Source organism: Rhipicephalus microplus, chromosome 9, assembly GCF_043290135.1.
Source record: "Rhipicephalus microplus isolate Deutch F79 chromosome 9, USDA_Rmic, whole genome shotgun sequence".
In the NCBI taxonomy this organism is placed as follows: Eukaryota; Metazoa; Arthropoda; class Arachnida; order Ixodida; family Ixodidae; genus Rhipicephalus; species Rhipicephalus microplus.
The window spans coordinates 55109705-55125973 of record NC_134708.1 but is presented as its reverse complement, the minus strand read 5'-3'; the positions used below and the strand labels follow the sequence as shown (position 1 = coordinate 55125973).

At 48.3% G+C, this 16269-nt stretch overlaps 1 protein-coding gene across 1 annotated transcript; it reads left to right on the top strand.

The window, feature by feature from the left end:
* Positions 1-106: 106 nt before the first annotated feature.
* LOC119163846 (ubiquitin carboxyl-terminal hydrolase calypso) lies at positions 107-14586 on the top strand. The gene is made up of 9 exons (XM_037415913.2): positions 107-164; positions 257-341; positions 431-560; positions 634-753; positions 1422-1670; positions 2551-2691; positions 3896-4160; positions 6267-6433; positions 13985-14586. Exons 1-9 carry the CDS (start codon positions 107-109, stop codon positions 14165-14167), a joined length of 1398 nt encoding a protein of 465 aa, XP_037271810.2. The 3' UTR covers positions 14168-14586.
* The last annotated feature ends 1683 nt before the right edge of the window (positions 14587-16269 follow it).

The window sequence follows — 16269 nt, the reverse complement described above, 5'->3', positions numbered from 1 at the left end:
GCAGCCGCCACAGCAACAACAGATCGTTCAATCGGCATTTATTCCTCGTCGGATGTATGTCAGCATGTTTTCGTTAGTCGTCGACGGATGAATGGTCGTCGGTGCGATGCCCGTCGATCTAAATCGTCTCGCCGATGGCTGGCTCGAGCTAGAAAGCGATCCAGGTAATCCATACGCGGCGAGTTTCCGCGCTGAACGTAAACAACCGATCGAAATTGACGTTTTCTTTTCTTTTTTTTTCTCGGCTCATTCGCAGGTCTTTTCACGCTTCTGCTCGAGGATTTCGGCGTGAAAGGCGTGCAAGTCGACGAGATATACGATCTGCAGAAATCCATCGAGGGGTAAAGCGTTCTTGGCACGATTCGCGCGAGCTGCCGTGTATGTGCTGTTGCCCAAACAACACGACCACACTTCCCGTGTTCGTTCGCAGGCCCGTGTACGGCTTTATATTCCTCTTCAAATGGATCGAGGAGAGGAGATCGCGGAGAAAAGTCGTCGTGCAGGAGGAGAAGTTTGTCGAGAAGGAGGAAATCGTCAATTCCATCTTTTTCGCGCACCAGGTAACTCGGATCTCGTTGCGGCAGCGTTGGCGCTTTGTGGCAACGCTTGCTTACTGTTTATATTCCGCCGCAGATCGTTCCGAACTCGTGCGCAACGCACTCGCTTCTGAGCATCCTGCTCAACTGTTCCAAGATCTACCTGGGTTCCACTCTGACGAGGTTGAAAGAGTACACGCGGAATATGGACCCCGAGGTGAGGAGACATCTTGTGAGGAAAGCGAATGCTTTCGTAGCTTTTATTTTGCATGGGGATGGCGTGATGCATGGCCATGGACATTTAGGTGGCAAGTATTCACACGCACTATATCAGACATCACCTTGTTTACGTTTCTATTTTAAGCCACCTGATTTTAGCTATCAGGGGATGTCACTATGAAGCATTTTGCTTTACTTAAGAAATGACTGCATACGTACAATTAAAACAAGCACCTCTTAAGTAATCATCAAGGAATTATTGCTTCGATACTGGCTCACAGTTTCACCAAGTCCTCTTACGACTAAGAAAAAGTTCGTCATGCTTCTGCTCATATTGTGAGTCATGATAAATCAGTCAGATGCCTTTCATCTCTTTACTAACTGTTTGCGTATTCTGGGTAAGTTCCTTCACAGCTACATTTAGTACCGTGCTCACTTGTTGCTAGGCTCTGTAAGGGGCTGGAGCCTTGCCAGCTTTTTTTTTGTGTCACCCCCATTTTTCTCATGGAGGAAGCGAAGTTTCTTTGATTGATTGATTGAACTGTGTTATCAGGACACTTTACCATTGATGGCTTGGTGGCTCTGCGGAGACCAGATTTTCCAGGATTGCATTCAAGTTCATCCGACCTTACCTGTGCTACCGTTATGCTCGTTTTTTGAACGCAGAATAAGGGCTATGCGATTGGCAACACTCCCGAGCTGGCAAGGGCGCACAACACGCACGCCAAGCCCGAGCCCCGGCAGCCCCAGGAAAAGCCCCACGGTGTCCCTATGGGTCGCACCATGGAAGCGTTCCACTTTGTCAGCTACGTGCCCATCGACGGCCGCCTGTATGAACTCGACGGCCTGAAACCGTACCCCATCGACCACGGGCCATGGCTTCCTGGTGAAGACTGGACTGACAAGTTCCGCATGGCAAGAATTCATTTCACCCTCGCGAGTAACGAACGGTGGCTGAGTATGCATGAATACTGTGATATGAATGTTTTATGTTAGTCATAAAAATTGCTGTTTGTTTTTCGATTTGCTTTTGGCACTATTTAAGTCATTTGAATTTGTGTAAAATAGAGGTTGTCGAAACTTGCCCCACCAAGGGGTTCACAACAATATGCCAGCTAACGTTGCCATTTGAAAAGGTCTTTCACATATCAAATATGGGTAATTTCTGAAGGGGGTTTGATGTCAGGTGTTTGAGAAATGTGCCGATACCGATCTTTCGTTCGAACGACTGAAACCTAAGACGCCAATTCTGTAATACGCTCAAAACCTTATTATAATAAATTTCCATCTTACAATAAACAAAGTTTGTTATATCCATGGAATTTGTTATAAGGGTTATTCCTAGCACTGTATCTACCGCAAAACTTTCTTTTATTTACTTTGTTATAACTGATATTGCATTATATCCGTGTTCGTTTTTATATTCAGGTTTGAGTGGATAGGGTTTCTATTCCATGGTAATGATTTCAGACACGTTCGCTACATAGGTGCTTCACAATAGATGTGATTGAGATCAGTGGGATCTGTGTAAATTATAAACATACTAAGAAAATTTTAAAAATCTGGAAGGAAGACAGTCATGTGCAGGCCAGGCTGCCGGTGAGATGTCCACCGTCCATGTGTTTGACCCCCCCCCCGCCTAAACCTCTAGCATCTCTGCTAATGTAATGTTCTGAGGATATACTTTACAAATGTGCATTTTGTACAATCAAGTTATTTGCATTAACTTATCTCACATAGATGGAGGATAACATGCATGCCGGACTGAGCGAAGAAACAAATCACATTTTTTCAGGTAATTACCGAGAGGCTTGGCGGTGGGGACATCCGTTTCAACCTCATGGCTGTGGTTCCTGACCGGAGACAGGCCTACGAACAAAAGCTGCGAACGCTGAGGACAAACCGTGGCATCGTTCTAGAAGCACTTCAGCAAATGGTATGCACTTTTTACTTACCCTGTTATCCATTTTATTGTTGTACATGGGCAACAATAATAATAATAATATGTGGGGTTTAACATCCGAAAACCACCATATGATTATAAGAGCAGCTGTAGTGGAGGGCTCTGGAAATTTTGGCCACCTGGGGGCTTCTTTAACGTGCACACGAATCTGAGCACACGGGTCTACAGCAGTTTCGCCTCCATCGAAAATAGAACCGCTGCAGCCAGGATTTGATCTCGCGACTTGCGGGTCAGCAGTCGAGTACTTTAGCCACTAGACCACCACGGTGGGGCTTGTATTTGGGCAAAGCAGGCTTTTCAGGTTGGGTTGGCACCAATTATCAGTTCAGTATTGACCCGGGAGTTGCAGTTCTGGCATTTGTGTCTGTTTAGCACCGGTCCTGTCCCTGTGTTAACATCGGAATTAATGTAGATTCGTTAAACCACTTTATGTAGCAGTAAATCTCATTGGCAGAATCGCCCTTGAACGCATGTTCAGTGAACAGTGAATAACGATGTTGCAGGAATGACCACACACGTTTTGCGATTCCCTGTAAGTGCAAGAGAGATGTCTCTATGTCCTAATCCCTCCCTCCTGAAATCTGGTGCCAGAGTGTGGCTAGTGATAAACTTATGAAGTCCTTCTCAGCTTTTGCTGTTTTTTCACTGTGAAGAGAACATAGGTTTAATGTTCATTGACGGAAACCATGTGAAATACTGGTATTTCGCTATTAAGATGTATATAGTCAGCCTGTATGCTTTAACACTAAATTGTAGTTCTTTTGTAACCAGCAAAAACTGCTATGGAGTCATTTAACTGTGGTCTTCATATGGCTCTGGAAACCAGTTGTGTTGGGGCCAAAACAGAAGTTGCCTGTCAGTGCATCTCCTTGAGAGAACTCATTGTTAGAATGCCCACTGGGACATAATTGAGTTTATCTTTGTCATTAATGATTTTATTTATTTCAATTCAAATTACCTTACAGGCCCTATAGGAAGCATTAAGGGGACATCATAGAGGAAATTACAGAATGTAAACCATAACGTGAAAGCCAAGTGTTTACAATAAAAGCGTGCTTGTAAATGAGCATGCGTGCAGTAATTATCGTCAATCATTGTAGCCAAATGCAATCTGTCGTTGGGAAAAAAGAAATTCTGGGTTCGTGCCTGTCTGCAGTGCAATTTTTTTACATTACAGGTTCGTGATCAGCCCGCGCTCGACGGCCACAATTATGCCAAAAGCCCCCTCATGGAGGCGCACTCCCCTGCGCCCAGTTCAGGTTCCTCAAGCACGGACACCGCGTCCGAGGTGGGCAGCGCGTTCAACTCTCCCGTACGAGGTTCGCCCCCGGGTGCGTCGCCACCTCCACAGGCGCTTGCGTCTCCGCAACAAGCATCGCAACATCAGCAGCAACAATCAACAGCACAGCAGGCACAACACTCAGTGGCACCACAGTCTTCAGGCGAGTTACTTGTGGGACCCTATGCAAGCAATGCATCCATAGGCACGATTGCTATTGCAAGGCAGCACGTGGAAAGATATGTACTTAATTGAAGACAAGCCAGCCTCTGTTAGCTTTCATGGTCGTTGCTTGAGAAACCACTGCAAACCGCTCTTGCCAACTTCTCTGTCATTTTTTTCGTAGTGTGTGAACAGACCAGAGGTGCCACTGAATTTTTTTTCTTGCCTAGTTGTTACTGTAGATGATGTAAAAGTCAGCACTCCATGCACACGTACGGGAATTGATGATAATTAATGCTTTTCTCAGAGTTTGCTATATAATCTCCCGTGTTCACTTCTACATACCTCAGTGCATCATCGAAACTAAAAGCGCTCAAGAGGAGGACTGAGAGGCTGGAGACGCATGAGTGCGGACTCGCAACAATACTTCGAAACACTCATCGTCATTTATTAACCCTTAAAGGCCCCTGTTGGGACATTACATAAGGGGTATGGCATTCACAAGGCGAAAAAAACGTGTGACGTATCCCGTGTGCACTAACCACGTTGTTGATAGTGTGCCTCAAGCCTCTTCGGTGTCCTCGTCTTGTGCCCTTTTAGTTTCTATCATGCATTGAAGATTGTAAAAGTGAAGAGAGGAAATCGTTTTGCAAACACAAAGGAAAGCTTTACTCCTGTCTCATTTTGGTCCACTCGTTTCTCTACACATGGCTGCTTTCGATATCGTGTTCGTCACCCTCTGTAGGCGATGCCTTCAATTTTTCTCAAAAGTTCAAATGGTGTAAAATATGGGGACACAGAAAGCTCGTGCGTACAGTTGCAGAGTCGGTTGTCAGCATTCCGTGTGCGTTGTTGCATGCCCCTTTTGCGTCCTACCAGTTTACGCTGCTTCCAGTTTGGTTATAAACAGCCAACTAGCGAAAGCTTTCACCAGGTCAGGCTTCGGTTTTCCGTTTGTGACATCTTCGCTACTCGCGCCCCGTCTGGCCGTTCCGAGCAATCGGCCGAGAATGTCGACGTTCGCACGACTCGTGCTGCATGCCCAGTTGTCTAACTTGTGTATTGTTTGTAACAGGCTGAAAGGCAGAGCATCACTTCATAATGATAGGTTTCTCATTTCTCTATACAACATTGTGACGGAGGCAGCAGGAAAGAGGGATTATCACTTCATGAGAAAAGCACCACGCTTCTCGTACCTCATCCTGTGGTTCCACAGGCTCAGTAGCATGTGGCTAGTTTCATAAAAGAATTATAGCTAGGCACCCAGCACTGAAGTGGCTCAGCAATAGTACCATTATGAATGTGCGTTGTACAATTGCAAATTGATGCCTGTGTTTTACGATAGCTTATACAGTATCAGTTGACTTGCTTTGTGCTTGGTGTCAAAAGTAAACAGAAGTGTGCAGAAGCAAAGTTCGGACTTGTCGTCATTAGCAATTAAAAAAAAGCACCAGTTTACGGGATACGTTGAAGTGCAGCACTAAACGAGTGTTAAAGAGGTTATTCTTTGGTAACTGTATTGTCATTGTAATTTTGCCATGACAGGTTCGTTATTGGAAAAAAAAAGAGGACCATCGAAGTTTCAATTCACATTTCATACTGCCTTCTCAGTAGCCCATTATCAATGTGAAGACATTTGTTCCATGAATTTCTTTTTTATGTTGGCCGCACTGGCTCAATGAACACTCATGAAACATGCCATGTTAACTCTCACGTTCGCTCTGAACACAGTATAGCAATCCATTTTTAGCCACTAAGAATTATGTTGGCTGTATCAGTTGTCAGTATATATGATGTCGTGGAAAGTTGCTATTGAGAACTTTCAGCGAGGCAGTTTCACCTGCATTTTTTTTTTTTGCTCACTTTCCTTCTTAGCAAGTGTTTTCATGCAGTGAGAGAGTCCAGTTTGGTACTCCAAATGGGTAATCTGCTAGCACATGTGAAATCGTTCGTCCCCTTTACGACCCTTCAACTTGTAAAGCGGTACAAGTCAACGATCGAGCTTAAACAGGCTCCGAGATTGCACACGGTGTCCTATGTAATTAAATTACCTGGTTTAATTGGGCTACCCTATTGACTTTTGCACATCGTTCTTTTCCTGCCACAGGCACAACAACTAGTGGAGATATAGACAGGCTCGTTGTGGTGAGGCTGGGAGAGGAGCATCCGTTTGCGCCACACGACTTGCTGGCCCTGCTGAAGACAGTCGAAGCCGAGATCAACGTCTGTGAGGGTGCGCTCAAGGATGAAGTTGACAAGAGGCGTAAATATGTGGTGAGTACACTTAGAATCGGCGATCTCTCGTTCTTGCTTTTGTTTGATGGCAGAAGTCTGGTGAAACCTGTACAAAATGGTCGGCAAAATTGCGTGACATTTTTGAATGAGACCTTGTAGCGATGTTAGTAGCAGGCACTCATCATGATAATCACTGAAGAAGAAGGCGTGAGGGCTAGGCGTGAACTAGAAAACACTCCCGAAGCTTGAGAAGGGCTCAGCGTTAACAAGGATGACGCGCTGCAGCACTGGCCAGAAAACGTGGGCAACGATAGGTAGATAGCCTGCGACAATGAACAACCTGTAGAATGCTCTTACAAGCCCCCCCCCCCCCCCCCCCCCAATTGTGAAAGATAATCCGACCAGATTCGGGAGGGGGCGCGCTTGCTCCGCATTTTGCGGTATAATTATAATTTCTGGGGTTTTATGCGCCAAAACCACAATACAATTATAGAGCACGCCGTAGTGGAGGACTTTGGATAATTGCGACCATCTGCAGTTATTTAATCTACAGGAACATTACGCAGTGGAAGGGCCAGTTACGTTCCGTTTGGTTCTTTCCACTCGCCTCTCGCTTGTTGCGCGACATTTGCTGCTGCCGCCAAGGAAGCCGAAGACGAGAACTTTTCATCTGCTGGCACCTTGAGGAAACGACCGCTCCGACATCATCTGGATATAGAGACGTTTATTCGTTTCTCTTCTCTCCCTTCACTGTCCCTGCACCCCTGGTTTTATCCCCTGTCTCCCCATTCAACCAATCTTACAGTCCAATCGTAACGCACCACTCTTACAGTCCAATCGGAACGCACAGATGTGTCTCTCCTCGCTATACTAACCTCGAAGACCTACCGCCTCTTGCCCACTCATCGGTTCTCCGCCGTCGCTCAGGTTTCTTTCACACCGGTTCCCGGAATGGTCGACGACGGGCGTTGCCAGGTCGTGGAAAAGCGCCTCCGAGTAAGTTCCCGCGATGCCGGGTTGACAGGCCATTTATACAATTGGCCCGTGCGCCAATGCCGTCGCCTCCGCTGATTCTTATTGTCCGGCGGACGCGTACGTGTACCTTCCACGTGTACCTTCCACGTGTACCGGCCACCTGCAGCCTGGCTTGGTCTCCTGTAAGGCGCCATAATTGAGCCCGACAGCGGCACGAGAGTTGTCGCGTCCTTTGTGGCCAGCAGACAGTCATCGTTCCGCATTCCGGTGGCCCTGCTTCCTTGTTGGCGAGGGGTCGCCGGCCGCGGGGTGGGTAACATAAGGTATTCGGGGAACGCACGAAGTTCGAGCCCAACACCTCCCCTCCAACTGTGTTGCACTGTATCTATGACATGCGACACAAACACAACCACATATGCACACATGTTCACTGGCTCGACACGTGAGGCACCAACTGTCACTCGTACCTCGTTGACTCTGTCGCGCGCACGCGCTAACAAAGCATACACCCCCCTTAACTCGCCGTCCCTTTTATGCGTCATCGTTTGGAGTCACTAACTGCGACATTGCGTCGGCATTAGCGTTTAGACACCCCTTTTTGTGCTCAATTTCCAGGTTATACTTCTGTAGTGCCAACGCCCAGCGTGTCAGCCTAGCGCTCTGCGGAGTGGTTAGAGTCAGAAATTTGAGTGGGTTATGATCGGTAATCACCTTGATTTTAGCGCCAAACATCCAACTTCCCCAGTGCCCAAATGATTGCATAAGCTTCCTTTTCTATTGTGGCCCATCGGGTCTGAGCCGGGCTAAGCATCTTGCTCAGAAAAGCGATAGGGCGCTCCTTGCCCACCAGATCCTGCTGTGCCAGGCACGCACCAACGGCGTAATCGGATGCATCTGTGGCGAGGATAAATTCTTTCCCTGGGTCTGGTGCCTGCAACGCCGACGCCTGCACTAGACAGTTTTTCACCTTGTCAAAAGCTTCCTGCGCCTCTGTATTCCAAGGTAATTTCTGCGGAATACGTCGGCCAGTTAGGTTAGTCAGAGGCATAACGACTTTGGAGTACTCGGGCACGTAGTCCCTATAATAGTTGGCTAGCCCTATAAACTATGAAGTTGTCCCTTTGATTCGGGAGCCGGGATCTTCTTTATCGCGCTGACCTTCTCTGGATCGGCCCCGTGCTTGCCTGATCCCACAATATGCCCCAAGAATTTTACTTCTTGTTGTGCAAACCGACATTTGCTTACGTTGAGCGTCAACCCTGCCTTCGCTAGGGACACAAGCACCTTGTCTAAATGTTCTAGGTGCTCGTTCCAGTTCTCGGAGTATATCGCTACATCGTCAATGTAAGCGCAAGCATAATGTCTATGCGGAGCCAGGTACACAATTGATGACCCTCTGATAGGTACTGGCGGCATTCTTTAACCCAAAGGGCATCACTCTCCATGCGTACTGGCCTGAGGGAGTGGCAAAAGCAGTACAAACCTGCGCGTCCTCGCCGAGAGGTATTTGCCAGTAACCCCTGAACATGTGTAGCAGAGTTATGTACTTAGCCTTCGCTACTTGGTATAACAGATCAGTCGCCACGCTCATGGGAAATGCGTCTGTCTCTGTTATTTCGTTGAGTCTCCTGTAATCGCAACAGATGCGGATGCCATCGTCCTTCTTTGATACGCAGACCAGTGGATACGCGTGCGGACTTTCAACCGGGTATATCAATCCCCACTGCTGGAGCTCATTTACCTGCCTCTCTACTTCGTTCACCAGCGCCACCGGCACTCTGTATGGGTATGCGCGCCTCGGTTGCTCTCCTGCTTTGATTCGTATTTTATGGATTCCCACTTTGCAGGTGCCGGGTTTGTTTGCGAATACCCTCGGGTGCCTCGCGATTAAGTCTCGCAGCTGTTCTCTCTGTGTGGGCTCCAGGTGTGCTACCTCATCAAGCTGCAGCGCCGCCTGCGCCTCTAGCCCGCATGGTGGGACCGGAACCTCTCCAAATTCCTGATCGCCTTCGAATATCACTCCTACTGCAGTTACTCGGGCGTGATATGCGCAAAGCTTGTTAGCGTGAATGGTTCTGCGTGAACCGTCCTCGAGCTCAACTAAATAACTGTACGGTCGCAGTTTTTCGACCACTGTGATCGGTCCCTTCCACTTCGCCACTAGCTTTCCCTCTCCTTCCTTCTCGAGCCATAGTACTTGGTCCCCTGTGACAAACAGTTTGTCTGTGGCCCTCAAGTTATAGCGTCCTACGTACTCCTTCTGAGTGACTTCACTCTGTCGGGCGGCTCCTTCGCTAGCTTCTTCCAAACTACTTCGGAGCTTCGCAAGATATTCCGCTGCTGGCGTACCCAATGAATCCGGCACTTCCCAGTCTCCTGACCAAGTCCTTTTGAGAATGGATAGGGGCCCGTTCGGCACCCGCCCGTACATGAGCTCGAACGGTGACCGCCCTGTAGTCACATGTGGAACCTCACGATATGCCCATTACAAAAACGGAATCATCCTATCCCACTCGTGTCCATGTTCGCTGACTATGTGAGAAAGCATTCTTTTGAAGGTGCCGTTCCAGCGCTCAACTAAGCCGTTGCTTTGCGGGTGATCGGGCGTGGAAAATCTCGGTGTTGCCCCCAGTCTTTGCAACATCTCCTGTGTCAACCTTGACGTAAAGTTGGTGCCCTGATCTGAGCAAATTGTGTCTGGCACCTCGTGTTGAGAAAATATCTGCAGTAACCCGTCACATGTAGCCTTTGCCGTTAGTGAATGGAGGCATACCACCTCTGGCCATCTGGTTTGCCGTTAGTGAACGGAGGCATACCACCTCTGGCCATCTGGTATGTAAGTCTACGACACAAAGAGCATAGCGTTGACCTCTAGCCGAAGGGGTACCATAGGACCGATGCAGTCCATGTTTACTGTCTGAAACGGCGTGCTGGGCCTGGCCAGGGGCTTTATCGGAACCCTATCTATCTGCCTCGTCGGCGATTTCACCTGGCATCCATGGCATGACCTACAGTACTCCTTTACATCTCGCGACATCTGCGGCCAGTAAAATGAGCTTTTCACTCGTAGTGTTTTCCGCTCTCCTAAATGACCTGCCCATGGTGAATCGTGAGCCATTTTCAGCACGTCTTTGTGCCTGTGCGATGGTAGTACTAGCTGTTTGCAAATGCGACCCGCGAGGTCTTCCTGATGATACAATAGCTCGTCTTGAACTAGCATACCATGCGTTCCGGCCTTTGCCTGCGCGCAAGCATCTCGCAAAGCCGGGTCTGCTTCCTGAGCCTCACGAAACTCCTGTCGTTTGCTTTTGACCGGCTCGGAACCTTCACTGTTGCTCTCCGCTGTTATGATGCCTGCCATCGCCCGTTGCTCCTCGCATGCCTCATCTGACAGCTCTACTAGAGCTTCGGTCTCCTCAACTGCTGAACACTCGTCTGACACTATGTCACGTTTAACCCTTTCCTCGAGAAGCTGTGCGTAATTGTTGGGCGTGATCAGCGCGTCGGTGCCGTCTAGCAGCTTATCTGTGATTGCACAAAGCACGGCCGACTGCACCGCCTCGGACATCACGTAAGGACTTCCTTCAGTAGCTATGAGCGGCACGTAAGCCAACTCAGCGGTTACCTGTTGCCCGAACGCTCCCGTCAACTTTATCTGCGAACCCGTACCATCGTACTGAGGTACCACTGCCTTTCTGATGATGCTCACCTCCGCTCCTGAGTCTACCACGGCGTTTAATGATCGACCTGAGCTCTTAAGCGTTACAGTTTCCAGTGAGGGTTGTTTCTGCTCTTTGCGCTGCCACAACCTGTCTGCCATTGCTATTTCTGACTCGAATGCAGAAGCCGTCACCCTCGCGACCACTGGACCGTTTTCTTGTCCTGCTGGCCTAGTGCCTTGCCTTGCACCTGAGCCCTTATTTGGGCAATTCCTGGCAATGTGGCCGGCACCTTACACTCAAAACATCGCCTTTTCCCTTTTCCGTTCGTGGGTGTATCTACTGCTGTTTTAGCTTTCTTTTGCCACTCCTCTACATTTGCCTTCTTTTGTGCTGTCTTGCACTTTTCGCTCTCCTCGAATCTCTCCGCGAGCCTAGCCACGCCACTGGGCAGCAAAAAGGACTCCTCTTGATTACAAATGACATGCGCTCTCGCTTCCGGGCTCAAACATTCTTTCAAGCGATCCGCGACGACTAGCTGCTTGAGTTCCTCGAAGGTGCCTACCTTTGAACTCTGGACATAATAGTCGAAATAATTCTCAAGGCGTACGGCAAACTGATCCCAGGACTCCCTTTCTCCCTTTTCCGATCCCGCAAACAGCCTCTTGTACTCCGCCGCCGAAAGCCTGAGACCCTCCAAAATGCTTGACTTAAGCTTAACATAAGCTTTGCGCTCCTCTGCTGTAAGCCTGCACAGCAGCCCGCGTGCCCTTTCACTCAACTGTGGCAAAACTAGCCCAGCCCACCATTCGCTCAGAACTTCATACGACTTGAGCGTTGCCTCAATATCCTCGAACCACATTGGCGCAAGCGCCTCTTGGTTCGGCATTGGTGCCAGTACACCCCTTAACAAGCTTGCGAATTTCAGTCGCCTGTCTTCCTCTGACCTTCCGCCAAGCGCTACGCTGTCATCGCTCTCGTTGCACTCTGCCCCATTACGGGCTCGTAGCCGCTGCCTTTCCAGCATCAAGCGCTGCTTCTCCATTTCCGCCTCAGCAATTTTTAATTGAAGCTGGAGCAGCCCTAGCTGCTGTTCCGACGCCATATCTGACGTGCCACTACCATGACCCCCCGTGCCGCTGTCGGCGACTCCCAACGCCTGCAAGTTTCCTGCCCCGTTCCCGTTCATTTCCGCGTTGTCCCTTTCTCTGTCTCACAAGTTGTAATGCTTTGTCATCGCCTGCGCCCAACAGAAAATCAAGAGGTACCCGCCTGAAGTAGTCTTGCGGTGCACTCTTCCTCCTCGGAATCCGGTGGACTAGCCTTGCTTCGTTGATCCCGCAGCGTGGTAGTCAGTTGAAGGTGGTTGTCGTCAGTCTTAGCCGATGTCGCTCCCCGCTGTCCTCCTCAGTTCAGCCATGCAGACCCTGCCAACTGCGCCAGTTACGTTCCGTTTGGTTCTTTCCACTCGCCTCTCGCTTGTTGCGCGACATTTGCTCCTGCCGCCAAGGAAGCCGAAGACGAGAACTTTTCATCTGCTGGCACCTTGAGGAAACGACCGCTCCGACATCATCTGGATGTAGAGACGTTTATTCGTTTCTCTTCTCTCCCTTCACTGTCCCTGCACCCCTGGTTTTATCCCCTGTCTCCCCATTCAACCAATCTTACAGTCCAATCGTAACGCACCACTCTTACAGTCCAATCGGAATGCACAGATGTGTCTCTCCTCGCCACAACCTCGAAGACCCACCGCCTCTTGCCCACTCATCGGTTCTCCGCCGTCGCTCAGGTTTCTTTCGCACCGGTTCCCGGAATGGTCGACGACGGGCGTTGCCAGGTCGTGGAAAAGCGCCTCCGAGTAAGTTCCGCGATGCCGGGTTGACAGGCCATCAATACAATTGGCCCATGCGCCAATGCCGTCGCCTCCGCTGATTCTGATTGTCCGGCGGACGCGTACGTGTACCTTCCACGTGTACCGGCCACCTGCAGCCTGGCTTGGTCTCCTGTAAGGCGCCATAATTGAGCCCGACAGCGGCATGGGAGTTGTTGCGTCCTTTGTGGCCAGCAGACAGTCATCGTCCCGCATTCCGGTGGCCCTGCTTCCTTGTTGGCGAGGGGTCGCCGGCCGCGGGGTGGGTAACATAAGGTATTCGGGGAACGCACGAAGTTCGAGCCCAACAGGGCCTTTAGCATTTCAACTCCATTTAAATAAGACCGCCCCGGCTGGGATCGACTCCGCGTATTTTGACTCTGCGGTCGGGCACCAGAACTGCCAGGCCCCATGGTGTGTACTTATGAATTCAGTTTGTGAGCCTGGGAGTTCTTAGGATGCCTATGCATTGAAGTGGTGTTAATAACTTCAGTGTGAATGAAACCGTAAGGCCTGTCCTCTGCACTTCAAGGCAAGCAATACTCTTTGCAGTGGCAAGTGCACTGGCTGTCGCTGTAGCGCGCAGGTCTTAAACCGCAAGGAAATTTCACCTGAGCTAAATTGGTTGTGCGTGAGTAGTACTGGCAAACCAGGCTGTATGGAATTATCTGCTATATGGAATAGCTGTAACAGTATTCGAAATCCTCTGCATAATTAAAACACTCCGATGTGTGCATATAAAACTTCCACTTGCTTCACTTACGCAGTTGACATCAAACGCTGCGCTTTTCAGCTGGCTCGTGATCGTTTTCAATGCAATAGCAATAATAACTTTACATTCACTACATTGAATTTCATATTTTGGTCGTTAACGCTCGTTAATGCGAGCATCTTCTGCTGCATGTGAAAATAAAGTGTAGAACGACAAGGCTCGGATCTGTTGGTCTAATGCTTACCATTTCGATTTTCGAGCTAGTGGCAGATTTTAGAAAACATTTCTGCGTGAATCTGTGTGCCCCACCAAAGCTGGGAATGGCCACGTAAACGATGCGAGTCGAGATGTAACATCGCCAATCCTCTGCACAGGTGGACGACTGCCGACGGACGCACAACTACGACCAATTCATCTGCACGTTTTTGTCGATGTTGGCGGAGCAAGGGAAGCTGGCCGACCTGGTGGAGCAGCAACTTCAGCCCAAGCGACGCCTCCTCGCCAAACAGCCCGACCGAAAACGACGTCCCGCCGCCAAGGCCAAGCGACGACGCTGACCTTTCGTTGCACGCATTTGTTTCCGCTCCTGAAGGATCCTCGCCGTCTTTTTGTGCAGCTACGATTGCATTTCTTGCGTGTCCGCCGCGACCGAAAAAAGCGCCAATGCGACGCCGTGCGTGCATTTCCATTTACAAATGCTAGCCTATATCTTCTGTTGAATCCCATATCTCACTGTTCACCGTATGCGGTCATACCGATGGGGAGACACAATGACAACTTCAGCATTTCTGCGTTTCCTGCTGCCAGCCATCGAGCGTTTCGTCACGGCATCCGAGTTCATGGTGACGCAGCTGTTTTATAGCCAATTTTTCATCCAACTTACACGAGATATATAAAGGGCGTTAGATGATGCTACTGGTATGCCAGTTATTTACTAGAAACAAGTGACGAAATCGCCGCCTCATGGCAGATGATGTTGTGGAAAGTTTTACGTCCGTGCAAATAGGGCCGGAGCCTAAGTGATGCTTTTGACAAAAACAGGACTCTCTATTTTTTGTGACAGAACCCATTCTTTTTTTGCACTGTGTGGACCAGTATGTTAAAAAAATAATGCTAGACTTGAGTTCCACACCATTTACAAGCCCTTGCTTTATATAACAAAATGGAAAAAAAGTGCTGCGTCACATTTTCTCAAACTTAATAACTAACGTGTCGGGCAAGTCACACGAGTTGTACTTCGGCAATAATTATTGTACGAGCAGTGTATCGAATATTATTGTGTCGCCTGCGAAGTTGTTTAGAAGAGAAAGGCTCAATTGCTAGCATATGCCGCATGCCATGAGAGTCGCTTGCTCCGAAGCAGTTTTCCATGTGCGTACGTGCACACAGTGTGCACACGTATGTCGATATGTCCAGTGAATGCGGTTGTCTCGCAACTGTATTCTTTTTCATTATGTTCACAAGCTATGTTAAGAGTCGGAGCAGTCGAGTTCTAACGGTTGCTGTTGATAACAGATGTAGCAAAGCTGCACTCAAACCTCTTTATAACTAAATTGTACCTTATATGAAAATAGGTTTGTTATATCTCAAAATTCGTTATAAATGTATATTTTTAAAACTATCTCTTGCAAGACTGTTCTTCATTTACTTTGTTATAAACAAGATTTCGTATATCAGGGTTTGTTATATAGAAGCTGCAGTGTAGTTATAAGCGTTTGTTAAAAAATGTAGCAGATTTGTTCTTATGTGGTGAAGCGATGGGATTTCTAACAATGTCCTCCCCTGCTTTTTCTTACGCATAAAAGGCACCTCACTACATTTTCACTTGATGGTAATTAGTTGAGCTTTATCTGTGAGTCTTATAACTGTCTTGATTGGTTAGTGTGTAAAGCAGGTGCATCAGGTGGTTTAATAGCTTAACTCTGCATGTTTTCTGGTTTATCCTAAAGTTTTGAAAGTTCACACCTTGAGCATTTTTTTTACATTTGTTTTGCACGTTCACTTTTGATAGTGATCCGCATCTCATTTCTCGATTATGATTGGCTTCTTTAGACTAAGGGAGCCAATCGCCACTGATATATTTCATACTGATCGGGCATAATTGTAGTCGGCAGTGCACCGTGTGACAACGCTATTATAGTAGGTGTACAAGAATGGGGCAGTATGCTTGGTTCCGAAAATATGGCTCTTTTTGCGCAACGGCCAACACTGCTTAAGCACATCGTACTGCTGTGTCGTCACCTGTCGCCACCCCCTGAAGTAATTTATGAGAAGCTGAGATACAAAGCCTCTAAGATTGGTAGTTTTAGTTGTCACGCTGGTCGTGTGCACGTGTACCTGGAAAACTTGTTGATTGTTCTCTACGTTGTCTAATGAAGCGTTTGCGAATTTTTTCATCTATATGGCACACTTGGCTTTTGAGGGAGCCTGGTGCATTTTAGTATTTGCAGGCTGATTGGAATTAAGGGCGTTTTCTCATGGGATAAATACAGCATCCAGAGAACACCGCGGTACATTTAGCTGCATTCGTGCATATTCGAGGAGTGAAATCCCTGAACAAATCAAGCAACATTCGTCATTTAACGTTACACTTTTTCGTACATTTACATTACACTACTGGCTTATGCTGGTGAGGGGTAGTCTTGAAACTCACCAGATG